The sequence below is a fragment of the Amblyraja radiata genome, chromosome 11 (assembly GCF_010909765.2).
Source record: "Amblyraja radiata isolate CabotCenter1 chromosome 11, sAmbRad1.1.pri, whole genome shotgun sequence".
Taxonomy (NCBI): Eukaryota; Metazoa; Chordata; class Chondrichthyes; order Rajiformes; family Rajidae; genus Amblyraja; species Amblyraja radiata.
The window spans coordinates 60,530,961-60,558,958 of record NC_045966.1 but is presented as its reverse complement, the minus strand read 5'-3'; the positions used below and the strand labels follow the sequence as shown (position 1 = coordinate 60,558,958).

Below are 27,998 nucleotides of genomic sequence, written 5' to 3'. Positions count from 1 at the left end.
GGCGGCGCCTGTAAACGACGGACCCGCAGGAAGGAAGTGGACCAGGCACAACATGGCGGCGGCTCGGAGAGGCTGGGAGTGCGTGTGTGATGGTGATGGCGATGGCGGGCGGGTGGAGCAGCAGCGGCCGCGGCTCCTGCCCCAGCGTCCGTTCCCTGCCCTCGGCTGGACGCTGCTTCTGCTGCAGTGCTTAGGCTCGGCCGTGGCCCCAGCGTCCGCTGACATGACGGACGGCAACACCGAGTACCTGAAGCGAGAGCACAGTCTGATGAAGCCGTACCAGGGTGAGTGAGTGAGTGAGGGGAGAGGGGGGGAGGACGCCAACCCGTCAGCCCCAACTCTGGCTGTTAGGCCTCACCATAACACTTCTGGACTCGGTAAACTTGCAGCATTTCCCGCAGACTCTCAACCGAGCGGAACTTAACTAATTAGAAATACAAGAGAGTGCAGATTACCAGAAAATGGACAGGGCAGGGTTGGAGGGGTTTGGGCCAAACACGGGCAAATTGCACTGGTGTAGCTGGAACATGTTGGCCGGTGTGGGCAAGTTGGCCCGAAGGGTCATTCTGTGACTGACAATGCTGGTGTAACGCAGCGGGTCAGGTAGCATGTCTGGAGAAAAGGAATAGGTGGCGTTTAGGGTCGAGACCCTTCTTCAGACAGAGAATCAGGGGAGAGGGAAACTGGAGGTTTAAGGAAGAATGCAGCAAGGATGATCGAGGAAAGGTGGACCCCGCAATAATCCATTGTTGGCTGTGGAAGAAGTGATGACAGTGAAACTAGCAGGGTGACTAGGGTGGGGGAAGGACAGTGAGAGAGGGAATGCAAGGGTTACTTAAAGTGAGAGAATCAATATTAATACTGCTGAGTTGTAAGCTGCCCAAGCGAATATGAGGTACTATATTCTCTATAACATTTGAATGTTATAACTCTATAATGTGTTGTGTCCATTTTATTCATTTTTTTTTTTACCTTTTTCTATGGTTTGTAATGGAACTTATTATTTAATTTATGTAAAGCACTTTGGTGTCAATGCGAGTTGACTTAAAACGTGCTATATAAATAAAACTTACTTACTTACTTACTTACTTACTATTCCTCCAAACTCAGTGGGACAGGCAGCATATCTGGGGAAAAGGAATATGTATCGTTTTCGGTCGAGACCCTTCTTCAGACCCTTCTTGAGTCTGAAGAAGGGTCTCGACCCAAAACGTCACCCATTCCTTCACTCCTGAGATGCTGCCTGTCCCGCTGAGTTACTCCAGCTTTTTGTGTCTAACTTCGGTTTAAACCAGCATCTGCAGTTCCTTCTTACACTATTCCTCCAATTTGCCTTTGGCCTCACTCTGACAGTGGAGGAGGCCCAGGACAGAAAGGTCAGTACCATGGTTGTTCTACTAGTTTCACTGCCATCCTGCTTAGTTTCATTGTTTATACCCTCTCGTTATCACCTCTTCCACAGCCAACAATGTTGAGCACTATTGTGGAAGATGATTTTTCAGCTATTCTCACTGCAGTCTAAGGGTCAGGAAGTGAAGGATCCAATTGCTTCTAGGATGACCTAGGTACACCTACGCACATTAAGCCTTGGCCTACGTGATCTCCCATATGCCAAACACTTTAACTCCATTTTCCATTCCCATACTGACCCTTCTGTCCTGGACCTCCTCCACTGTCAGAGTAAGGATCTAGATCTTGTTTTCTGTGTTGCCATAAGGCGTCAGTAATGTGTTAGGTTTAACAAACTGAGGGAACATCTTGATCTTTACCTAGAGAGACTATCTGAGACACTGGCACAAGAAGAGGGATAGATTGTTAGCTTGTTAACATTTTTCCACCATTGAGTTGTGGTTGATCTGACATCTTGGGTCCAAAAAAAACAGATTTGCTCCGTATTTCCTCGTGGGTTTGGTTAATAAAAACCCAGAAACTTCTCACTTAAAATTTACCATTCACTTAACGATATAAAGAAGAGTGTTGCACATGGAAAATGTTTAATGTTTTATGTGTCATTCCTAACTGGCACTGTATGTCATGTTGTCACTTGCGGGTGGAGGACCAAGGCATATTCCTTGTATGTAAATACTTGGTCAATAAACTTATTCATTCATTCAAATGTTCACGGGTGCAGCCATCAGCTCTGCTGCCTCACTGCTCAATTCAAGTGGGTTCAGTCATGACATCAGATGCTGCTTGCAAACACCTGCAGTAAGATTAATGGCTGCTCTAAATTGTCCCTGAGTGTTGGTAAGCAGAATAAAAGGTAAAGATGAGCATGTGAGTGAGAATAAATTGCAGGATTATGGAGAAATGAGAGGGCAAATGGGTAGTTGGCTGGTAAACGAATCATGGGGGAATTGAATAGGGCTGCACTGTGGAGCAGTGGTAGAGTTGCTGCCTTACAGAGCCTGGGTTCAATCTTTGTACATTCTTTCCGTGACCTGCGTGGGTTTTCTCCGGGATCTCCGGTTTTCTCCCACACTCCAGATACATAAAAGTTTGTAGGCTAAATGGTTTGGTATAATTGTAAATTGTCCCTAGGAGTGTAGGAAAGTGTTAGTGTGTGTGTGAGGATCGCTGGTTACTGTTTTTGCACTGTATCTCTAAACTAAACTAAACTGATGGGTACATGCCAGAGAATAGATTGTAAGCTGCAGGGAAATGATGGTAAATTGAACTAATGGGAGTTGATGGACACAAAGCTGGAGTAACTCAGCAGGACAGGCAGCATCTCTGGAGTGACGTTTCGGGTCGAGACCCTTCTTCAGACTCAGTGGATACTCCTGGGAGCTATTGGATAAATGTCCTCTCAGTTTCAAGACCTGTCATGCAATATTGGTGATTGGAGCACCAGCTGGTGCAAGCATGTTTAGAGCATCAACACGCAAGTATATTATGCAGTGTGTTTTTGTTGGATTCAGGGTCACTTCTATCTGGTGAACATCTTTTAAAACAAGTGCCAACATTTACATCGAGAAGCCTTAGCAGCTAGATTCTACAAGGTCATAATATGCAATAATGCAATATAATAGTTGTTTGAATTTTATTTGAAGTTTTGAGGCAGTCATCCATAATGAGCTAAAGTGCAGATCACTTGTTTGGCCTTTTTTAAGACTCACTTTCACTTAATACAAAAATGTTTCACTGCTAATCATCAAGCTTTCAAGCACTTCATATTTAATTCTTTCTTCATCTTCAAGTGCTCCTTGAAAGCCACCATTAATATGTTTTCAGCTACATTTGGACAATTCAGGGCTGTTAAAAATGAAATGCAGTTTTACGTATCCTCCTTGCATGAATGGTCATTCATTGGAAGTTTTTGAGAAAATGTTAATCTTTGTGCAGAGCTGTACATGATTTACTTTGGGTCTTCCTGCAGGAGTGGGCTCAAGCTCAATGCCTCTGTGGGATTTTAGTGGGAGCACAATGCTTACGGGCCAATACGTTCGTCTTACTCCCGATGATCGCAGTAAAAGTGGATCGATCTGGAACAGAGTGGTAAGCATGTGCAGACAGCAGGAGTAACAGTACAGTTTCTCCATTTTATGCAATTATTATGAAATTCTTAAGTTACATTTACTGGAGCTGAGTCAATTTTTTAAACAATTAGAAGAATGCTAGACCTTCCTTCCTCATGACCAGGCAGTATTTTTATCAGAGAAAATCTTTTTTCTTCCCATCACCATTGTTGTTCCTTACCAGATTGTTAGCTCAGTGACATTAACTTTGGGACATTAACGCTGCTTACAACCCAGCGGTATGAATATTTATTTCTCTAACTTGAAGTAACCCTTGCATCCCCTCTCTGTCCCTCCCCCAACCTAGTTGTTATACTAGTTTCACTGTCATCCTGCTGAGTTTCCCTGTTTATATTACTTGTCACCACCTTTCCCACAGCCAACAATCGACCATTGTGGGCTCCACCTTTCCTTGATCATGTGCCTTTTCATCTCTCTCAGTTCCTTCTCCCCTGACTCTCGGTCTGAAGTAGAGTGGTATCTACTCAAAATAAAAATAATGTCAAATGCGTTTGTGCAATAAGTAAAACAAGTGTTACAGCTTAATGAACTGCTTCAGTCTTGTTCCTGGCTCTGCGGAAGAGTTTTCCACTTCAGTCATGAATTAAATTGCCTTTCCAAGTTGCAGCTTCACCAGCTGAGTGTTTGCATCATTTTCTGTTTGTTGTAAACCAAACTTTGTATGCAATTAGCAATCACCACAATCTTTACAGATATGCAGTTCTATTAATTCTGAGGGAATGCTCCATGCTGTGCAGCACTTTTGGGCTGAATACAGTAGAATCAGAAAAGATCTATGAACATACAACTGGGCATCCAGATTGTAGGATATTGGTAGTTTGATAATTATAATCCATCACAAGATGTAACCTCATGGCTCAGCATTGCCTAGCTCTCTTTTTTACCATCATGCTGGGGGATCAACCGTCATTCATTGAAAAGAATGCCAGGAGTTGCTAAAATTGGGGTCATAACCATGGGACATGCATGCATAGCATAGTTAGTGGTTAACAATCACACAATCAATGCACCGTCAAAGTCCTGCAATTTCAACTCCTAGTTGTGAATTTTGGTGGGCAATTAAATGTCTAATGAGTGGAAGGTGCTGTGAACTTTGTCAGTGAAATGAAAACACAGCAAAAACACAAACATTTGCAAGTATTCCGAATGGGAGGGCACTGGATTCAGCAATGTCCTAGCTGTAGTGCTGACGATTTACTCCAGACATAGCAATGCCTCTATTTAAGTGAATCCAGTACTGATACAAATGTGGCATTCTCCAAGTATGTCCTCTCTATGAACTAATTATTTCCTCCAGTCTGTTCTTAATTAAAGGCAAAATGAAGGAGGGAATTGTTGACCATTCCATCAAACAGGAGTTACAGGCAACATCTCTGGAGAGGAATGGGTGACGTTTTGGGTCGAGAACCTTCTTCAGACTCTCTCCTATATCATCATGGAGACCTCGCTTCGTCTTAATAGCTGAAGAATAATTTATCTTCTGCTCAGACCATGTAGTCCATGTAGCCCAAGGCTAAAAAAGACAAAATGGGTAAATGAGAATAACCGTCTCAGCTTTAAGGCAGCCTATGACAGAGTGTAGTTCTTTTTTCCAACTCAAGTTCTGAAACATTTGACGCTCACATACAGAAAGATCAAACATCATTTATGTCCACCTACCCTTCACGTTCAATGACATAACCATGGCATTTTCAAGCACCATCAATATTTTGGGGCTCACATTTTTGGGACGTGGGAGGAAACCAGAGCAGCTGGAAGAAACCCACAGTCACAGGAAGAATGTCCAAATCCCACGCAGCATGTGAGGTCAGGATTGAATCTGGTTCTCTGGTGCTGTGTGGTTGCAGCTGTGCCACTGTGCTGCCCTTGGAGCCCTGAATTACTGCAGTAATATTTTGGAGCTAGGTTAGTTAACCTTCAATAACTACACCCTTTTTGTTTGAGATATCATTCTAATTCTTTTCTTCTTGGTGCCCATTGTTTGCTTGGGCCCATTGATGCCACAGTCAGTCAAACGTTATCTTTTAATAGCAGTGCTATTAAATGTGATCAGATCTGTTGGCTGTAGGATTGCTTAGTTTTGCTTTGTTTTATCTTTTGCCTGCTGGTTAACATGCATATATTGCAATTTCAGGTTGACACCTCATTTGCAGGTGTGCCTTGAACTGCTTCCTGCATATCCTTCTGACTATAGAATTAACCATGTTGATTCTATAGACAAACTAATGCTGGAGAAGAGAATATGCCAGGTTGCAACTAAATTGTGATGGAATCTCTTTCTGCCACTGCTGCTGGTCGACTGTACGTTGTGGATGCCCAGTTCTGAGCTGCCAGATCTACCTATCCCATTTAATCAATTGCAGTATCATGCAATACAATGCGAGGTGAAAATTGGAATTGGCCTTGAAGGGGATTTTGTGTTGGTGACTCTCACAATGACTTCATGAACAGAAGCACTTCCAATGGATAATGAACATAGTATATTCATCTCTTGTGTCGACTTGGTCACGACCTGCATCTAGTCCAGTCTGCTTGACCATTCCCTGTCAGATGTGTATTGTGGAATTGTAAAGCAGCATGGCAGTTGATCCCACTCAGTAGGATTGCCTGTAACACCCCAAATATACAGGCAAGATCCAAGAGCCAACTTGGTAAATAATCATTCTGCTTTCCAGTGATGGATATTGTACTCCACGTGAAAGATTTGCCTTTCTTATTTCACTGTTTCTTCTGAGTACAGATCATGTTAGATGAGCACTTGGTGAGTGAGAACGGTACTTCCCTTCTTGGTGTTTGACCTGATGCCTGGAGTCAATGTGGAGACTGCCCAAGCTATCTCCCCTACACCACCTCTGGGTCATCATCTCTGTTACGTCTGTCCTGTTGGTGGAACAAGTGCACCAAAGGATTGTGATAGAATCTGGCATGTTGGTTCTCTGAGTACGACTGTGTCTTGACACCCATTTATTTAATTAGGGGTGGGGAACCTTTTCATGTTGGAATGCCACATTAAGTTAGCTGTAATCTAATAAGGCCGCACCCAAGAAACTTCAATTAGATATAATTCAAAATGTACATTATTTTGTAAAATTTTGTGACATGATGGGCTGTTAAGGAGACAGAATAAAAAAAACAGTGAAACAAACACGCTGTTTAACTATTCTCAAATTCAACTTCAAATGGAAAGCCACGTGCTCTGCTATCAAAAGTTGATAGTACTGAAGACTGGTCGGCCAGCGGACCTCTCCCCGACACTTTCCCTCTCGTCAACCAGCCTCAGTCAGTGATGTACCTCAGTCAGGCAGGGAGGTTAATGTACATTCTAGAGTCACATTAGAACTAAATCATGAGCATAACAGGTGTTCATATTACACCATGGGAGCCTAACAGGTGTTAAAATAGCCCTCATGACTTATTAATGTTTTAATTGTGGCCGTCAGTCGGGGAGGATTATTTAGATGAATCTTCTTTTACTCTTTGGTATGTTAAATACGTTCATTTTAAGATTAAAATTAAAATAATAAAAGAAGAACAAAAACATATTGATAAAAATACAAGGATTTTTTCACCAAAATTGGATTCATTCAAAAGGCCACACTTATTGGCCAAGAAGGCCGCAGGTTCCCCACCCCTGGTCTATGTGATCATTTTTTGAATTTAGGAGAGACCTTACTACATCTGAATTAAGTGTCAATGGTTACTGATGAGGTGATCCTACAGCATAATCCATTTCATGTACTGGTTATGTAAAGGCATGTCTCACTGTACGAGTTCATTCAAATGCTCTCCCGAGTTTAAAAAAAAATCACACTCATGGTAAGCACGTTGAATGAACGTAGCGGGAACGTCGGAGCTCGGGGACGTCTCATAGCGGCTCGTAACGCTAACGCCAGGTACTCGGGAAGACTCGCTAACGGCAGGTAAGCTCGGGAAGACTCGTGAAGATTTTTCAACATGTTGAAACATGTCCACGAGAGCCCCAAGTACTTACGAGCGGCCATTACCGTAAATCTCCGAGTTCGAATCAGGGCAAACTCGGGAGAACTCTTTGAATGAACTCGTACAGTGGGACGGGGCTTTTAAGAGTTAACTACATTGCTAGAGATTTGCTTGTTGCTGAAGGCTAAACACTCTTGGATCAGCAGGTTGGATGTTTGTTTAATGCAATTTGGTGTTTCATGCTCATCTTTCAAGCAGTTTCTTGTTAGTTTTCAGATTACATTATTAGCCAATTTTTGAATTCTTCAGATCCTGTGGTGAGATTTGAAGACGTATAAATGAATTATTTTGATCAACATTTCCAAATTTCTGCAACGGGAGCTTAACCATCCAGAGATGCTAAGTTTTAGAACATTTCTCTCTGCAAACTCACTGTTTCTTTAAGGTCTCAATTATTGTCATCTATCTTTGCAGCCATGTCATCTAATGGATTGGGAGCTTCATGTCCAATTCAAAGTACATGGAGCTGGGAAAAAGAATCTTCACGGTGACGGGTTAGCTGTCTGGTACACAAAGGACCGGTTAAACCATGGTACAGTATTTTTATTTCTATTAATCTGAAAAATTAGTAGAAGCTAAAGTTTCTTCTGTTCCGAACTCCATGGTTGTTTAGGTTTATTGTTGTCACACATACCGAGGTACAATCAAAAGCTTTTTTGCATGTTATCCAAACAAATTAGATATACCATACATAGATGCACTCGTACAATGGATAGAGCAACGGGTAAAATGCAGAGTGCAGAATATAGTTCTCAGCATTATGGCTGAGAAAATCCAATGTCGTCAATGGGGTAGTGGTGAATCGAATAGTACCCTAGCTTATGGAAGGACTGTCAAGAAGCCTGATAACGGAGGGGAGGTAGCTACTACTGAATCTGGCGGGGCACGATTCAAGCTTCTGGACCATCTGCCGGACGGGAGCATCGAGTGGATGGAATGATCAGGATGCAATAATTTTCAATGTTGTAATATTGAGTCTGCCATATTGCATTTTTCTCTGGTACGAATGCAGTGCACATCTCAGTAATACACACATAATTTTCCCAACAGAGTGCCATTTGAAATTATTCATGTGTTGGATGCAATTAAAAAGGTTTAATTCTCAATAGCTTACATAGCCCAACCAACCAGAACTGTATAAAAGAAAATTCCAACAATTCCCAGCCAGACAATGGGAAAAGAAAGTTGAATGATCAGTGCTAGTTAAAGTGGTGTAAGAGTGAAATAGGTGAACTGGCAGAGTTTATTCATTTGTGAAATAACAGCATCCTATTTATATACCTTCTGTCCCAGTTAATTCATCACATTAGGATTAAGTTTGTTAAAGTAAATTTGTTTCAGTGCTATGTTCGCCCTCCTTTCTACCATCTCAATGAAATGTTTGTACTAATGTAGGCAGTTCAGAGTGGATGAGTTGAGTTGGAAGTTAACTTAAAAAAGAGACAAAGTTCTGGAGTAACTCAGTGGGTCAGGCAGCATCTCTGGATAGGTGATGTTTCGGGTTGGGACCCATCGTCAGACAGAAGAAAGGTACCGACCTGAAACGTCACTTATCCATGTTCTCCAGAGTCCTACCTGACCCGCTGAGTTACTCCAGAACGTTGTCTTTTTTTTATTGTAAACCAGCATATGCAGTTCCTTGTTTCTACATTGGAAATTAACTTGTTTGCCTGTTATTCTTCGAATTGTGTCACAACCTGATTGAACCTTAAAGTACTGCAACTGTTGTAGGCAAATTGGGCAGAATTGCCGGAAGCGGTAAAGACTTATTGACAGCGGTAATTTGCAGAAGTCGAGATGCGTACTCATTTTAGGCTGTGGGCCGAGCATCAAAAATGTGTCTAGAATTTAACTTTTGTTACCCATGTCTGGTATCTACTTGAAATTTGGTACAGATTTAGATAAAATATAATTGAGAAGGAATTCATAACTCGTCAGTGTCAAAAGTTGCACACTAATTCATTAAGCTAATTAGAAAATTAGATGGAGAAAGTAAGCGCCATCTAGTGCTCAATGCTCATATTACACCATGGGAGCCTAATTCCGTGCTGCGGTCTATTTAAACCATATACTATTGTACCATATATATATATATATATATATATATATATATATATATATATATATATATATATATATATGGTACATATATATATATATATATATATATATATATATATGGTACATATATATATATATATGACGAGGATATGACTGGAGTTATATATAATTATCTCTATACTTATAAAACTCTGATCTTGGATGTGTATTTATTTGTGTGTGTATGTGTCTGTGTGTGTAATAACATCTTCGCGAAAAACGACGCGTTAACAGTAAAATCTACATATTCCGGTATACATTTACCCCCTGGAGTCCAAAATCGCCTTACCAGAAAATGTCATGCATTATTTCTCGAGTTATTAATGAAAATATTCAAAAATCTGACAAAACTTTGAATTTAAAAATGACTGTCTTTCGCTGATGAAGTCACAATGAGTCCGCGTGCCTTCTTCTTCGCACTGCGAGTGACGTCACCCCTCCCTCCTTCCCTCCCCCCCCCGTTATTCAAAAGACGCAGCCGTAGATGAAATCGGGCCGTCGACTGAAGACCAAAGATCATAGCTGAAGACTGCGGCGGCCCAACTCGTGGTTCTTTGGTTGATGCTCGCTCGCCCGCCACCTCGCTCGGGGTCCTCGTATCAGCGCATGGACGGGAGGTTGCTGCACCTCTCTGCCTCTGTCACTGCCCTCTCGCTGCCCTCTGCCTCTACCCGCTACCTCTGTCCTCTGCCCCCACCACTGCCCCCTGCCTCTGCCCCCGCTCTCTCTACCCCCATCCCTCTCCTTCTCTAGCCTCGCCTCCGAGTTGTGGGCTATGCATGAGTGTATAGGGCAGGGGATGTGGGTAAAAGGAGCCAATGAATAATATTAATATTATATCAAGGGGGTAGATAGTGTGTGCGGGGGCTTAGTGTGTGTGTGGCGCCGCAGGCCCCCACACCACCCCCCCCCCCTCCCGCAACCGCGCATTGAGGGGACGGGACCCAAAGGGTCCCACTTGGTCTAGTATTAAATAAAAATAATATTATGAATATAATTGTGAGTGTGTATGTTGAGTGAGACTGCCGCAGAGGTCCCTGGTTTCACCGGCTCCTGAACCCGCCTAATTAATGGGTGAGGGCAGTTCCTGTGCATTCCCCCGTTTGCTGAACCCCACTGACAGCCAGTGGGCAGAGTAGGGGTCACGCCCATAGTGGACTGGAGCAGTGAGTGCCAGGCTGGGGGAAGGTTAATGCATCTTCCACCTGAGAGGAAAATGCCTAACCCTAACTCGTCCTCCTTCCAGAGCTGCTTACGGCTGGAGCTGGAGCCGCTTTGCGACCGGCTGCGGGCTCCATACGTGTGTCCACCTCAGTCTGCATGCCTATCTGGATCATCATGGCGATGATGGTGGGGAGCAGCACTGCCCTGCATGCGGCACGCCTTCAGCACCCCCATAGCGCCGGGTCCGTCAGTCCACCCGCTCGCTCAATGCAACACCGGCTGACCCCTTGCACCACTCACCGGCCTACCGACAGCCCGACCGGCCCCTCGCAGCATCCACCGGGAGGGGCGTCAGCCCGACCGACTGACTGACCCTAACCCAAATCCTAACCCTAGCTCTACATTTTTATTTATCATTTTTATTTAACAGTTCACATCAAAGCTTTACAACGATAAATCAATTGTAAAACAAACTTATCAGCATGGTTACATTACCTTTATTCCTTTGAAACCTTGCTATGTTTTGATGTAATTAGGAGGCAGCCATGATCCCAGGGTGCTCGCGGCCTAGCGACCATGAAACAAACTGCATGATTGGTCAATTGGCGTCCAACGCAATGTCAAACGTGCTTTGATTGGACAATTACTACTCGGAAAATTGGAGGTTTTTCTCATATTTTAAAAATGTGCAGGTTTTGGTCTTGACGAGTTTCAGGTATGATTTCTATAATATTTTTACACAATATGGTAAATACAGGTAGATACGTGATTTGGGTCATGAAATGAACCAAAAAAGCACCTCAGCCCATGGTCTATTTCTTGGAGAAGATGGTTAAACTAAGTAACTTTTGGTTATAATTTCTGAAACCGCTGTACCATCTTGAATTCTGGCATCTGTTGAGAATGAGCTATTGTCAGCAATGATCAGGAGTGAAGGGTTGCTCCCTGATGGCCCACGTGGTGTAATGCTTTGTTTCCACTCGCTCTCAGTTTAGAGGAGACACCGTCTCAGCGCCAACATCAAATTTGCCTTGGGACCAGATCCTTCACTCACCATGAGCCTCCCAAAACCTGTGCAGGGGGTAAACCCAAAACCACCACTCTCTCTGCACACTGATACAACTTTTCCTCAACTGCAGCTTTTGCTATCTCTACAGTCTCCAGCTCCCCCAGCCCTCTCTATACCTGCACTCTGCAGCCATCCTGACTCCTTCTGGTCTTGACGAGAATTGCTACTGTCTTTGAGAGAGTTGGTGTGTTTAGGGGGAGTGGTGTGTCATACAGCCATTGCAGCTCAAGCAAAATCACTGCAATGCATGCCTAACATAATATGCCATTTTTGTTTAAAAAAAACCCAACAAAATTGCTATCTAGATTAAGCCTGATGTAATAGTTGAATTGTTTAAACATGCCAGCCAAATCTGACGCTGATTATTGGATATTCACTTTGGCAAACTTTTGAATGAAAAGAGTGGAGCAGCATAACTACTGGATGGCATTTCTATTCGGGCACTCTTTACCCCACCACTACATTTTCTCCCTCATAGTTGGTGGGGTCATCCACCAAACTGCAGCAACTGTTCCATATTCTACAGAGTTTTGGAAGCTGTTAAACAGTTAATTTATGTCTATTGCAATCTCTTGTAGTACTTGCGGATGTAGGTAATCCCCAGAAATCTACCTGATAGCCCGCGGGTCCCTGGAGGGAGTCTGCTTTTCGGGGCTTCCGCAGCGGCGACTTCTCCCGTCCGAGTTGCGGGGTTGAAGAGCTCCTGGAGCGGGGCCTTACAGCACCGCCCCGCGCGGCTTGGAATGGCGGCGGGTCTCTGCGAGCGCACGCCGGGGGCTCTAACACCAAGACCCGGTGTGCGACCTTGCATCACCCGGCGTGGCATTAATGGCCACAGGACAATTCACCATCGCCCGCCGGGGGCTTTGACTTTGACTTTGACTCTGACATCGGGGGGGAGAGTGCAGTGGAGAGAGACGTTTTTTGGCCTTCCATCACAGCAATGTGATGGATGTTTATGTAAATTATGTTGTGTCTTGGGTCTATTTGTTTGTAATGTATGGCTGCAGAAACGGCATTTCGTTTGGACCTCAAGGGGTCCAAATGACAATAAATTGAATTGTATTGTATTGTATATCCATGTCCCACCCTCTGGTGGATGAAGAGCTGAATTTCTTAGTGATCCGTCACCATTGCTTTCAGTTAATTATTTGGAGATGAGAACCAGAATGTGCCCTCCATAATGTTTGGGACAAAGGCCCGTCATTTATTTATTTGCCTCTGTACTCCACAATTTGAGATTTGTAATAGAAAAAAATCACATGTGGTTAAAGTGCACATTGTCAGATTTTAATAAAGGCCATTTTTATACATTTTGGTTTCACCATGTAGAAATTACAGCAGTGTTTATACATAGTCCCCCCCCCCATCTCAGGGCACCATAATGTTTGGGACACAGCAATGCCATGTGAATGAAAGTAGTCATGTTTCGTCTTTTGTTGCATATCCTTTGCATGCAATGACTGCTTGAAGTCTGTGATTCATGGACATCACCAGTTGCTGGGTGTCTTCTCTGGCCTGGGCTCTGCCAGGCCTGTATTGCAGCCATCTTCAGCTTATGCTTGTTTTGGGGGCTAGTCCCCTTCAGTTTTCTCTTCAGCATATAAAAGGCATGCTCATTTGGGTTCAGATCGGGTGATTGACTTGGCCACTCAAGAATCGGCCATTTTTAGCTTTGAAAAAAACTCCTTTGGTGCTTTAGCAGTATGTTTGGGATTATTGTGTTGCTGTAGAATGAGCCTGCCGGCCAATGAGTTTTGAGGCATTTGTTTGAACTTGAGCAGATAGGATGTGTCTATACACTTCAGAATTCATTATGCTACTACCATCAGCAGTTGTATCATCAATGAAGATAAGTGAGTCAGTACCTTCAGCAGCCATACATGCCCAGGCCATAAGACCCCTACCACCGTGTTTCACAGATAAGGTGGTATGCTTTGGATCTTGGGCAGTTCCTTCTCTCCTCCATACTGCGCGCTTGCATAATCTTCGTCTCATCTGTCCACAAGACCTTTTCCAGAACTCTTGCTCTTTTAAGTACTTTTTGGCAAACTGTAACCTGGCCATCCTATTTTTGCGGCTAACCGTTGGTTTGTATCTTGCAGCGTAGCCTCTGTATTTCTGTTCATGAAGTCTTCTGCAGACAATGGTCATTGACAAATCTGATCCTGAAGAGTGTTTCTGATCTGTCGGACAGGTGTTTGGGGATTTTTCTTTATTATAAGAGAGAATTCTTCTGTCATCAGCTATGGAGGTGTTCCTTGGCCTTTCAGTCCCTTTGCGATTAGTAAGCTCACCAGTGCTCTCTTTCTTCTTAATGATGTTCCAAACAGTCGATTTTGGTAAGCCTAAAGTTGGCTGATGTCTCTAGCAGTTTTATTCTTGTTTTTCTGTCTCATAATGGCTTATTTGACTTTCATTGGCACAACTTTGGTCCTCGTGTTGATAAACAGCAATAAAAGTTTCCACTGGTGATGGAAAGACTGGAGGAAAGACTAGGTGCTGAGAGCTCTCTTATACCTGCATTAAGGGGGCATTTAAACACACCTGAGCAATTACAAACACCTGTGAAGCCATGTGTCCCAAACATTATGGTGCCCTGAAATGGGGGCACTATGTATAAACACAGCTGTAATTTCTACATGGTGAAACCAAAATGAATAAAAATTCCTTTTAATAAAATCTGACAATGTGCAGTTTAACCAACATGTGATTTGTTCTATTACGAATCTCAAATTGTGGAGTATAGAGGCAAATCAATAAATGATGGGTCTTTGTCCCAAACATTATGGAGGGCACTGTACCACCAAATCAGTAATAGGCAAATCTTGTCTCAAGTGGTCTAGGTTCTTTTGGCCAACACTGACAATATCATTTTTTTTGGCTGATGGCAATTTCAGTTTGAAATTATAGCGAGCATTTCTGTTGCAAAAAGTCAATAAAATTCCAGAAAATATCGGTTGCATTTTAAATAGTTGTTGTGACCAAGCAAAGCAAGATAGTTTATTAATATGTTCTCATTTGCTTATTTACTTGCTGGATCTAGTTAGTATGCCCCTTGGGTACTTGACCACCCAGGTCATTTTGACTTTTGTGTGTAAACTAGTTCTTGTGTAAGAGCACAATTTTATATGTACCAATGAAACTAATAATCCCGATAAGGCATTCAATACAAGAACCCAGCCACTCATTCTGTTGCTTACTGCCATGTGTGGCACTTGTATCCGTTAAACATTAATGAACATCAGTGGATTGAACCATTGCTCATTCAGAGTCAAATCCACAGAAGATAACCAGGACCAAAGCAGCAAAGCACATTGTTTCAATTGCCAATTTATATCCCCACCATTAGAAAATCATCTATGGCAGACAAAGTGTTGTTTCATTTGAAGCTGGCACCTATCTGACTGAATTGGTACCTTCAGGGCAAGAGGGGAGCAATAATGGTGTAGGACATCAATGAACCCTTGGGGATGTATGCAGTGCCATCTACTACTTTTCCAGATAGCCTGACTTGTTTTGTTTTTTAGGAAGTGCCTGTTAACAAGGATCAATTCATAGGATATATTTATTGATATGTATGTGGAGGTGTAGAAACATTTCATGTCCTCTCATCTTTTACTTTGCAGGCACCGTATTTGGAAACAAAGATTTGTTCCACGGTTTAGGACTTTTCATTGACACATACCCAAATGATGAGAGTGCTGATGTGAGTCCCAGGTGATACCCTAACCTTGTTCTCTGACTGCTCTGTTCGTAGCCCCTTAAATGTCACATTAATTTAAATCTTCACAAATTGATGGTTAGTCCTCAACTGAAGATCATCCACTCCTGGCACCCCCTGCACCTCTTCAGGGAGTCTATGAAATAGATTTAATAGTGGGGGGGCTTGATTATAATTCTAAATAACAAAAAATACAGGGCCTTGGAGTTAATAGAATACAATGCACAGTTGCATTACATCCAATGGATATATAATCATGCAGCACTTATAGTGTTATGCGCAGTATTGAGGTATCAGATACGCAGTACCTGACCACGTAAAAATAATCCCCTGTCAGTCACTGCTTCATCGTAGTCTCATTTCTCAGATCCATTTGTGTCTTTCCATCAATGGCTTCCTCCTCATGTGAAACACTCTCATGACTATTTACATTACCAGTTTAGGGCAGCTAATTTGGGGCATTGTGCCCTCTGGAAGGCGTCATTCAGGTAAACACTTTCTCAACATTTAACGGAAATATTATGCTGATTTTTATTTTGTCGGGAATAACACCAATTCCATCGCTTCATCGTGTCAGTAGTGTGTGGATAATTGCTTTTACCTCCTGGGCTCTAAAATTCACTCCATGAAACACTGCCCTTTTTCTTTTTAAAGTCATTCCATAAAGCTGCGTTGTTACTTTCTCTAAAATAGTTTGGGGTTAAACTTTGTTCTGTGAATTACCGTGGGCTTTTATTTGTTACAATGTTAATAGCATGGCATGTAAAATGTTTATCTCTGTGCTCTAATTATCTCTGTATTCAGCGGGTTTTCCCCTACATCTCGGCAATGGTCAACAATGGATCTCTAAAATACGACCACGGCAAAGATGGACGCGCTTCTGAGCTTTCTGGATGTCCCGCAGAGCTTAGAAATGTTGACCACGACACCTATTTGGCAATCCGTTACTCCAGAGGCCGATTAACTGTAAGTGGCAGATTGATGTTCCTGGTAGCCCAGTGGCACTGACATTTGTAATCTGTACTGTACCAAAGTATTTGATCAACCATGCACAGACTAAATATTTGAAAGAGCTTCCAATAGGCTTCCCCCTGATTAAAAAGAGTCTCCATTTAAGAGCGATCAGGCTTTTAGTTTTCCCTGAGGGTTGTGGATCTGAAGAAGTCTCTTCAAAAGGCAGTGGAAGAAAGTTTTTGTCTACTTTTAAGGCAGAGGTAGATAGATTGTTGAAAAACAAGAGGGGGGAAAGTTACAAGGGTAAGGCAGGAACATGGAGAGAGATAACAGTTTAGTTTCGAGATAAAGCGTGGAAACGGGCTCTTCAGCCCACTGAGCACGCTGACCAGCAATCCACGCACACTTAACACCAGGGACAAATTACAATTTTATCAAAGCCAATTAACCTGAAAACCTTTACGTCTTTGGAATGTGGGGGGAAACCGGAGTACCCAGAGAAAACCCACGCGGTCACAGGGAGAACATGCAAACTCCATACAGACAGCACCCATGGTCAGTATCGAACCCGGGTCCCTGGTGCTGGAAGGCTGCAACTTTAACCCCACGCTGACGTGCCGCCCTTTGGAATGGCAGTGATTTTATTGAATGGTGGAGTAGGCTGATGGGCCTAATCTATTATATTATGTTCATGTATGAAATTCTCCATTCGTAATTTCCTTGTTTGTTTCAATTTTGTTTCCTGTTCTCAGGTGATGATAGACGTTGAAGACAAGAACGAATGGAAAGAGTGCATAGATGTCAGTGGAGTCCGACTTCCCACTGGGTATTTCTTTGGTGCATCTGCAGCCACCGGAGATCTGTCGGGTAGGTGCAAATGTCTCTTTGAATGCCTCATCGTGCTGCCTTTCTTAAGCTTAATTGTAGCACTCCCATCTAAGTTGATAGGGTGACAATTTATGTCCTGTTCCTCATCGCAGTACAGAATTGCATGGTACACCTACCCGACAGTCATTAAACACCGCACTGTCCTTTTGAGTGGAGATAACGATTCCTTGACCCCATTTTTGATGAGGAGCAGAATTAACACTGATGTCCTGAACAATATTTATGTATCACCTGACATCACTGAGAAAATGATCGCAATATAGCATTGCCATTGGGAACTGTTGTCTGAAAATTGCCTACCTTGTATTCTGTAGTCTTTGGACATTATGTTATGTTAAGCCAGATGCCAACTCACGGACACCTCCTCCTACTTACCCCTGGAGTCAGACGCCCACTCTCGGACAGCTCCTCTTACTTACCCCTGGACCATGACTCCACAGATGAGCACCAGGCCATTATCTCGCAGACCATCTCTGATTTTACCACAGCCTCCAACCTTATGTTCCCCCGCACGGCCCGATTTTACCGTCTCTCCAAAATCCATACACAGAACTGCTCTGGTTTCCCCCTTACCCTACCCGCTTCTCCCCACGTAAAATACGGAAAAATATACTGAAAAGAAACTAAAAGACACACTGTAAACATAACAAAATTAAAAAGACAGCCAGACCGTGGGCAGAAGCAGCCAGTAACAGAGCCACCGGATGACGACTGCACACATGCAGAACTCATGGACTTAATTAACTTCATTTCCAAATTCCATCCTGCACTCAATTTCACTTGGACCAGTTCCCACACCTCCCTCCCCTTATTGATCTCATCGGCTCCATCACAGGAGATGGACTATCGGCTGACATCAATTACAAATCCACTGACTCCCACAGCTACACTACTTCCCACCTGCCATCAGCCGTTGCATGCAGCACATAATCCTCTAACATCCAACGGGATCACATCTTCCCATCTACACCCTTTTTCGCGTTCCACAGAGACCGTTCCCTCTGCAACTCCCTGGTTAACATGTCCCTTCGCACCCAAACCACCCCCTCCCCAGGTACTTTCCCGAGAAACTGCAGGAGACGCAATACCTGCCCGTTTACCTCCCCCCTCGACTCTGTCCAGGGACACCTGCAGGCCTTTCAGGTGAAGCAGAGGTTCAATTGCACCTCCTCCAAACTCATCTACTGTATCCGCTGCTCTAGGTGTAGACTCCTATATATTGACGAGACCAAGCGCAGACTGGGCGATCGTTTTGCTGAACACCTTCGCTCAGTCCGCCTTGGCCTATGCCAATCACTTTAACTCCCCTTCCTATTCCTATACTGACCTTTCTGTCCTGGGCCTCCTCTACTGTCAGAATGAGGGCAAACGCAAATTGGAGGAACAGCACCTCATATTTGGCTTGAGCACCAGTGGTATGAATCTTGATTTCTCTAATTTCAAGTAACCCTTGTATTCCTTCTCTCTCCACCCTAATCATCCTACTAGTTTCACTGGTGCCCTTTTAGTTTCTCTATATCCACTTGTTATCACTGTCCCCACAGCTAACAATGGACCATTGTGGGGTCCACCTTTCATTGATCATCCTTGCGCGCTTTGATTTGTTCTGTTCCTACCATTTGTTCTGTTCCTTTCATTTGTTCTTTGTACAATTTCATACCTCTAGTTTCCCTTTCCCCTGACTGAAGAAAGGTCTCGACCCAAAACATAATCTATTTCTTTTCCCCAGAGATGCTGCCTGACCCACTGAATTACTTCAGCATTTTGTGTCTGTCTTCAGTGTTAACTAGCATCTGCAGTTCCTTCCTTCACACTATGTAAATCACTTTCTTATCTAACTTTCTCACTTCTCTCAGTTAGTCCACATCACAAGCTTGTGACTCAAGGGTACTTGAAACAGTTTGGGATTGAACTGTTTAATTTCTTTCAGACAACCATGATGTTATCTCCATGAAACTCTACCAGCTGACTGTAGAACACACGCCAGAGGAAGAAAATATAGACTGGACGAAAATCGAGCCCAGCGTCAGTCTCTTCAAATCTCCTAAAGGTTTGACAACTGCTTAATACTACTTTTGGAGGGATGAAGTAGAGAGGTACATGGAGCATTGGGAATAGGAAGACGTTTTTTTCTTGTCCCCTTTCTCGTTCAGTAGTTTTAATGATGATTAAATCAGTAGCTTAAAACATTGCCTGGTGCGTTACTCACACTAGAATGTGTATAGCACAGTTTCCATTCAATAGCTTCAGTTAATTCTCGGAATCATTGAGAAATGGGTCAATTTTAAATTGCTAGAATGATTGCAGCATGGATGACACTAAGCTGGGGGGCAGTGTTAGCTGTGAGGAAGATGCTAGGAGACTGCAAGGTGACTTGGATAGGCTGGGTGAGTGGGCAAATGTTTGGCAGATGCAGTATAATGTGGATAAATGTGAGGTTATCCATTTTGGTGGCAAAAACAGGAAAGCAGACTATTATCTAAATGGTGGACGACTAGGAAAAGGAGAGATGCAGCGAGACCTGGGTGTCATGGTACACCAGTCATTGAAAGTAGGCATGCAGGTGCAGCAGGCAGTGAAGAAAGCTAATGGTATGTTAGCTTTCATAGCAAAAGGATTTGAGTATAGGAGCAGGGACGTTCTACTGCAGTTGTACAGGGTCTTGGTGAGACCACACCTGGAGTATTGCGTACAGTTTTGGTCTCCAAATCTGAGGAAGGACATTATTGCCATAGAGGGAGTGCAGAGAAGGTTCACCAGACTGATTCCTGGGATGTCAGGACTGTCTTATGAAGAAAGACTGGATAGACTTGGTTTATACTCTCTAGAATTTAGGAGATTGAGAGGGGATCTTATAGAAACTTATAAAATTCTTAAGGGGTTGGACAGGCTAGATGCAGGAAGATTGCTCCCGATGTTGGGGAAGTCCAGGACAAGGGGTCACAGCTTAAGGATAAGGGGGAAATCCTTTAAAACCGAGATGAGTAGAACTTTTTTCACACAGAGAGTGGTGAATCTCTGGAACTCTCTGCCACAGAGGGTAGTCGAGGCCAGTTCATTGGCTATATTTAAGAGGGAGTTAGATGTGGCCCTTGTGGCTAAGGGGATCAGAGGGTATGGAGAGAAGGCAGGTACGGGATACTGAGTTGGATGATCAGCCATGATCATATTGAATGGCGGTGCAGGCTCGAAGGGCCGAATGGCCTACTCCTGCACCTAATTTCTATGTTTCTATGTTTCTATGAAGTCATACAGCCCACCATCCATACCAGCACGATGCAAGTGCATTCCAATTAATCCCACTCCTCTCCCTTTCTCATAACCATACAAATTCTTACCTTTCAGCTCCCTGTCAAATGCTACAATTGAATCTGGCTCCACCACTAACCCGAATAGCTCGTTGCAAGGTGTAAGCAAAATAAAAAAGGTCCCAGTGTAACTTCTTGTTCTTTTACCAGTCACCTTCATTCCATGTTCCCTGATTGTTGACTGTCCCTAATACTTGACTCTCTGTCAATGGGCGCAATGTTTCTCCATCTACTGCCTATACTCTTTCAGATTCTAATAACCTTTATCAATAACCCCACTCTCACCATCGATGGCACCACTGTCTCCCCTTCTCCCCAGGCCCGCAACCTTGGCGTGATCTTTGATTCCACCCTCTCCCTTGAGCCTCACATCCGCCATGTCATTAAAACCTCCTTCTTTCATCTCCGCAACATCGCCAAACTCAGACCCTCTCTCACACCTCCCGCTGCTGAAAGACTCATCCATGCCTTCATCTCCTCCCGACTGGACTACTGCAACTCACTTCTCCTTTGCATCAGCTCCACCTACATCAACCGACTCCAACTGGTCCAGAACGCAGCCGCCCGACTCATCACCCACACCAAATCCTGGCATCACATCACTCCAGTCCTCAAACAACTTCACTGGCTTCCCATCTCCCACCGGATCAACTACAAAATCCTGATCCTCACCTACAAAGCCCTCCACCATCTGGCCCCCCCCATATCTCACTGACCTCCTCTCCCCCTACCAACCCTCACGGTCCATCAGATCCACATCAGCCGGTCTCCTCTCCATCCACAAGTCCAACCTCCGCAGTTTTGGGGACAGAGCCTTCTCCAGGGCAGCTCCCAGGCTTTGGAACTCCCTCCCCCAACTGATCCGCAATTCCGTGTCCCTCACCATCTTCCAGTCCCGCCTCAAGACCCATCTCTTCACCTCTGCCTATCCTTAGCCCCACGTCCCCCTCCCTTTTCATGTGCATTAATTGCCTCATATTGTGTTTTGTATTGAATTCTGTCTTTACTTTGTGTAGTAGTCATGTCTCTACTATTTATTTCATTCCCCTTACATGTTTTTCCTCTACCTGCTAAATTTTTGTAAGGTGTCCTTGAGACTCTTGAAAGGCGCCCATAAATAAAATGTATTATTATTATTATTATTTATCGGATCACCTTCCACTGAGAGAAGCTTTTGTTTTCCTCATCCCTGTGGTCATTATAATAACTCCCCCCTTCACCTTCTAAAACCCCAGAATATTGAAAGATCAGCAGGTCAAAGATCCTGTTCAGTGAGCAGCTGCCAATGGGAACAGAAGAGATTTTTAAATGTCGGCTGCCAGTTCACAAGGTTTTGTTTAAGAAAGAACTGCAGATGCTGGAAAAATCGAAGGTAGACAAAAATGCTGGAGAAACCCAGCGGGTGAGGCAGCATCTATGGAGCGAAGGAAATAGGCAACGTTTCAGGTCGAGACCCTTTTTCAGACTGATGTGAGGGTGGGGAGAGGGGGCCAGTGGGCTGAGGGAGAGCTGAGAAGGGGAGGAGAAAGCAAGGACTACCTGAAATTAGAGAAGTCAATGTTCATACCGCTGGGGTGCAAACTGCCCAAGTGAAATATGAGATGCTGCTCCTCCAATTTACGGTGGTCCTCACTCTGGCCACGGAGGAGGCCCAGGACAGAAAGGTCGGATTCGGAATGGGAAGGGTAGTTGAAGTGCTGAGCCACCAAGAAATCAGTTTTGTTAGTGCGAACCGAGCGGATGTGTTGGGCGAAGCAATCGCCAAGCTTACGCTTGGTCTCACCGATGTAGAGCAACTGACATCTAGAGCAGCGGATGCAATAGATGAGGTTGGAGGAGATGCAGGCGAACCTCTGCCGCACTTGGAAAGACTGTTTGGGTCCTTGAGTGGAGTCATGGGGGGAGGTAAAGCGACAAGTGTAGCATTTCCTGCGGTTGCAAGGGAAAGTGCCCGGAGAGTGGGTGGTTCGGGTGGGAAGGGACGAATTGACCAAGGAGTTGCGGAGGGTGCGGTCTCTGCGGAAAGCAGACAGGGGAGGAGATAGGAAGATGTGGCAAGTGGTGGGATCACGTTGGAGGTGGCGAAAATGTCGGAGGATTATTTGTTGTATGTGACGGCTGGTAGGGTGGAAGGTGAGGACAAGGGGGACTCTGTCCTTGTTGCGAGTGGGGGGATAGGGAGTAAGAGCAGAGTCACGGTTTCTTTCGTAAATCTTCCTTGCTTTAGTGCAGTGGAGAAGGCAGTTAGGGCTCTGGTATGCTTCTCCTGCAGGATGTGGGGAGTCACAAGGACCTCCAGTGTCCCTGTTGACTGCATCTCTGCGAGGTGAGTCCAGCTGCAGCTCCTTACACACCGAGGGAACTGGAGCGGATGCTGGATGACCTCAGGATCACCTGGGAGACTGAGACGGTCATAGATAGGAGTTAGTAAGGTGGTCATGCCTCTGGTACGGGTAGAAAGATAGATGGACGACCACCAGGTAAGAGTAATCTCATGTGCTCCGAACTTTATCAGAACCTCTTGCTTGTCAGAATCATTCCCACGCCCCATATCGCCCTGAAATTTCGGAGCTATTCCAAATCTGGCGTCTTGTCTCCCAAGCCCTATCCCAATCTCAATATTGGTCCCCCATGTGTTTGGCTGCCTTGGACCTAGCTCTAGAATTCCCTCCCTGAATATCTCTACCTCTTCCATCTTCTTTGAGACACCCTCGAATGACGCCAATTCACCTTCCTGAATTGGTCTCCATTTTGGTCCCGTAATTAGTATCACCCCTTTTTTGCTGCTTATTTACTTTTGACCACTTTATTCACTTTCTTTGGGTTTACTGTGTTGTTGGTTGTCAACCACTCTGAGGATTTGTGAATAAACACCACCATGATTCATCATTCATAACTCTGATGTTTGTTGATCCACATTAACTTAGTGGGCCTAATTATTTTTCTGCCCCAGATTCAAATAGATGTTCTGTTTGGGTTGAAGGAGAGCCCCACCCAAGCCATAAGTACACTCCTCAACACTATTTATCATGTTGACTACATTTAGTTTCCTGCAATTTTCTCCTCCACAACAGCTGCTGCAACCATTGTGATCTTCTCAATGACCTCTGCCCCACCATCTGGTTGACTTCCCTCAAAAGCCAACCCCTCCTCCATTAAACAGCAACTTGTGTTACGCAGCCATCCCCCAATATTCCATCCAGTGAAATGCTATCATATTTTTATCTTGCAGATAACATCGATGATCCCACGGGTAATTTTCGTAGTGGGCCATTGACTGGCTGGAAGGTCTTCTTGCTCCTCCTCTGTGCATTACTTGGGATCATTGTGTGTGCGGTAGTGGGTGCTGTGGTCTTCCAGAAACGTCAAGAACGCAACAGGCGATTCTACTGAATGGCAAACACTGCAGTCGGCCTTTAAAATGTGAAGTGTTCTTTTCTACACTGTGGTTTGTATCACACAAGGTGTTTATATCCAGAGAGGAGAAGACAAATCAAAATATTTTCATATATTTCTATCATAGCTGTGGGACTTGTGATGCTGATGAGTAGAGAAAGCAATGATGGACATCACATAGCACTCTGCCTCTGTCATTTTCTAACGGGGGGCCCTGCTTCCTTTTATTTTAATGTGTTTGTTACAGCTACAAATGATATTTTAAAAATGTTTTTTTTTCCTTTTTGTTGCGCATATTTGACCTCATTCTTTTATCTACAGAACCTACCTACTTGCTGTTGTCAGTGTAATGGGGTATGGGTGAATGGTTCTGCTCCTAACTAGGGCAGTATTCTTTGATCCTGTTCTGTTGTAAATGTCGCCAGATCCAGAAGGACCTTTTTCTTGCTCACTGGTGTCTGCACTATATCACTCTATGTCTGTCTCTGATGTGTGCTTTGAATGTATGTCTGGTCTGCTATCTTACCATCTGAATTTGTCTCTGGCTTGTGCTTTGGGTTTATCTGACCAAACCCCTCCTGGTCTTGAAGATACAGATGCATGCTCTCTTCCACTTGTCTGCGGGGAGAGTCTCCCTGTTCTCTCTCGCATCTGGCACTTGTGGACAACCTCTTCCTCTCATGAGCATGCAGCACTAGAATGTCCTCCCACCTACTCCCCTCCCTTCGCATTGTGGGCAAGTGAGCGTGCTCACATTCTGCAAGCTGCATCATTTTATTTTAAATGGATAATGGTGCACTGTAACCATCCCTCGGAGATCTCCCTGTGATCTGCCCGTTGAAATCAGGTTTCTTACAAACTCACAGCATTCGTGAATCTGCGGGATGCCAAGAGATTGGAAACAGCTTTGCACTGTGGGAGTGGCAGCAGTTTCTATCTGGTTGTGGGACCTTGGTTGGAGTTTTAACAGGATTCAAACAGGACTGTTGCTAGTTGTTGGTAGTGGCTCCACCTCTGCTTTTCCAATGCTGCTCTTGTAAACATCAAACTATTTTGTTTAAAACGCTGTGCTTCGTTGCCTACGATTCTGCTTCACTTCATCGCTAACTTCAAATCGAAACAGCGCATTATCGCTTTCAAAAAAATTTTTTTTTGTATTCTACAATTTCAAAATGGTGAACCAGTTTCTGCCCTGAAATTTTTCGTCCAGTGATCGATAGAGCTTTAAATCGCAACCTTATTCTTATTATCTGCTGATTTCTGATTTTTTTTTCTTTTTTTTTTTCTTTTTTATTAACTTGGCAGTGGAGTGATCAATTATTGGTCTTGGGCTCTCACCATTAATTAGTGCAAACGCTAATTTCATACAGCTATGTTAGAAGGATGAACAAAGTAATACTGCTTTGACAGACGTACACATGCCACAGTACCTGTCTGTTGGCTTCTGGCAGCATTACCATTGGGATTGATTAGCTTTCAATGAACTGCGTTTTCCGTATTTGCACTGCTCCACAGGTGAGGGGCTGAGAGATGCTCTGTGGTTAACCCAATAGCCTCTTGGGTAATCAGTTCTAGTTGGGCTGTGGATAGAAGGCTTCTTTCTAAAATAAAAAAAATGTGAAGATTTGGGAAGGGGTAAAAAAACACGTTGTATTCATGTGTGATGTAGTTACAATGATGTAAATTGGAATGCGAGGGGCAACTTTGTGTGGTGGGTACTGATCGAAATAAAAAGTTAATTCCTAACTGCCTGTTGTCTGGAGATATTATTCTTCCCTTCACTAGGCCTACATTTCAACGCTCATAACTAGCTTGAACAATGGGGCATGAGACTAAGGAAGTTTCATGTGTTATTCTTGGTCCTTGTAATCCTCTTGTTCCAAAAATATTTAGTTGCCTGTTGGATCTACGGCAAACTCTGAGGAAAATGTTCAGCAAGTTATTTCCGATCCTCTAATTCGTGCAGTGAGGAAATATAGGGGTTACAAATTATGCCGATGTTGTGGGAAGATGGCCAGTTTGTTGCAGGTGGTTATTCTCTTGGACCCAAGAGCTGTGCTTGTTGTTTGCTCCCCCCCCCCCCCCCACAGCAGCCAATACCTGACGGTTCACATCTTGCTGTATATTAGCTACAGTTTACTTTATTAGAAGTCGTATGGGAACCAAGCACGGCAGTCGTCGCAGACCCTCCCCTTTCTGGGTGAAACTAAGGATGGACAAACTCGGGACACTACACAAGGAATTCCAACAACCACGTGAACCTTAGGGCTGGGAATGGTGTATGAGGACTAGTGTCTGGATTGGAGAGCCATCCCACAGACTGACAACTACTCTGAATCGTGCATTAAAGATAATATGGGTCATCTCATTCCCTGGGTACATCTTATCCCTCCAGCAGAACCAACCCACGTGTGAAAAATAGATGGAAGGGAGTACCTCTTGGAATCAATGCCATTGACTCCAACCCCTTTGAAACCTCATGGCTTGTTGAAAGATGAAAGTGTGAGGACAGTCTCCCGTCGTCCATGTTGACCAATACTAACAGGAACAACAGAATGCTCATGTACTCTGGGTGGCTTTGGTAATGTCCATCCTCAAAACCAGCTTGGTCAAACCAGTGCTGACAGCAGACCAAGACCTGCACAGTGTAGCTGCCAGACTGGCTGGATGGCAGGTGAACCAACACGGGGGGGTAGATGTCCTTGTCCCTTGCCCTCACTGATCTAACCGGGTCAAATGTATTTGTCCATGCTAATACAGGTCGAATTGATCACTCTTCAGTCCCCATGGAGATGAAGTTATATCTTCAACCCAAAATATCCTCCATTATGTTGTGACATAAATTGGACAGCACCACCTGAACAGATCTGATAGCTCACACCTCGGCATTCACTGGAGGCCGTCGATTATCAGCCAAAGAAATGTCCACCACCACACGTGTAAATTCATAATTTCTAAGAGCACAATTAGACATTTGGCTCCATCATCTACTCTGCCATTTGATCATGGCTGATCTATCTTTCCCTCTCAAACCCATTCTGCCTTTGCCCCCTGACACCCTTACTAATCAAGAATCTGTTGATCTCCGCCTTAAACATATTAATTGACGCTCTCCATAGCTGTCTGGAAATAAATTCCACAGTCACCACCATCTGATTAAAGAAATTCCTTCTCATCTCCTTCAAAAGGAACGTTCTTTTCTTCTGAGGCAATGGCCTCTGGTCCTACGTTCTCCCACTAGTGGAAACATCCTCTCCACATTTACCCTATCCAGGCCTTTCACTATTCAATAGGTTTCAATGAGGTTCCCCTTCATCCTAAGCTCCAGCGAGTACAGACAGGCCTGAAAATCTAGGTAAACTACATCCGTACTCTCCTTTGTCAGTCGGTCACCTCATTCTCCCATTAGAATCTTTCTTCCACTTTGGAATGAAAAGATCCTGCATCTTCCGAATTGTTCCCAGAGATTCCTGCCATTGCTGTTACAATGTAAAAATTGTCCCTGCTGTAGGATAGTGTTAATGTGCAGGGATCGCAGGTCAGTGCGGAATCGTGCGACCGAAGGGCCTGTTCCACGCAGTATCTCTAAACTAAACAAAATTCACGCGTACAGACCTCCCAACCATCAAGGATCTATAACAGCTGCTTTCTCAGAAAGGCAGCCAGCAGTCAAAGACCTGCATCACCCTGACCATGCTCCCATTTCACTCCTGCCATCAGGAAGGAGATATAGGAGTCTAGACACGTGACGTCCAGGATCAGGGACAGGCTAGGGACTTTGGGCTTTGTTTTGCTTTACACTTATTAATTTATTTGCCTCATTATATTTGCTTCTTATGTTATCTATTAAGTACTGT

The 27,998-nt window shown here is 44.0% G+C and overlaps 1 protein-coding gene across 1 annotated transcript; it reads left to right on the top strand.

Moving 5' to 3' along the window:
* The first annotated feature begins 11 nt into the window (after nucleotides 1-11).
* On the top strand, nucleotides 12-25,875 carry lman2 (lectin, mannose binding 2). Its single transcript, XM_033030000.1, has 8 exons — nucleotides 12-284; nucleotides 3,380-3,498; nucleotides 7,953-8,070; nucleotides 15,501-15,580; nucleotides 16,400-16,561; nucleotides 17,302-17,416; nucleotides 19,368-19,487; nucleotides 23,978-25,875. The coding sequence occupies exons 1-8, from the start codon at nucleotides 53-55 to the stop codon at nucleotides 24,136-24,138; spliced, it is 1,107 nt and encodes a 368-aa protein (XP_032885891.1). The 5' UTR covers nucleotides 12-52; the 3' UTR covers nucleotides 24,139-25,875.
* Nucleotides 25,876-27,998: the final 2,123 nt, after the last annotated feature.

Coding starts and splice junctions, on each gene's coding strand:
- lman2 (XM_033030000.1), top strand. CDS start 53: ATGGCGGCGGCTCGGAGAGGCTGGGAGTGCGTGTGTGATGGTGATGGC. Junction 285..3,379: donor TCTGATGAAGCCGTACCAGG/GTGAGTGAGTGA, acceptor GTCTTCCTGCAG/GAGTGGGCTCAAGCTCAATG. Junction 3,499..7,952: donor GATCGATCTGGAACAGAGTG/GTAAGCATGTGC, acceptor CTATCTTTGCAG/CCATGTCATCTAATGGATTG.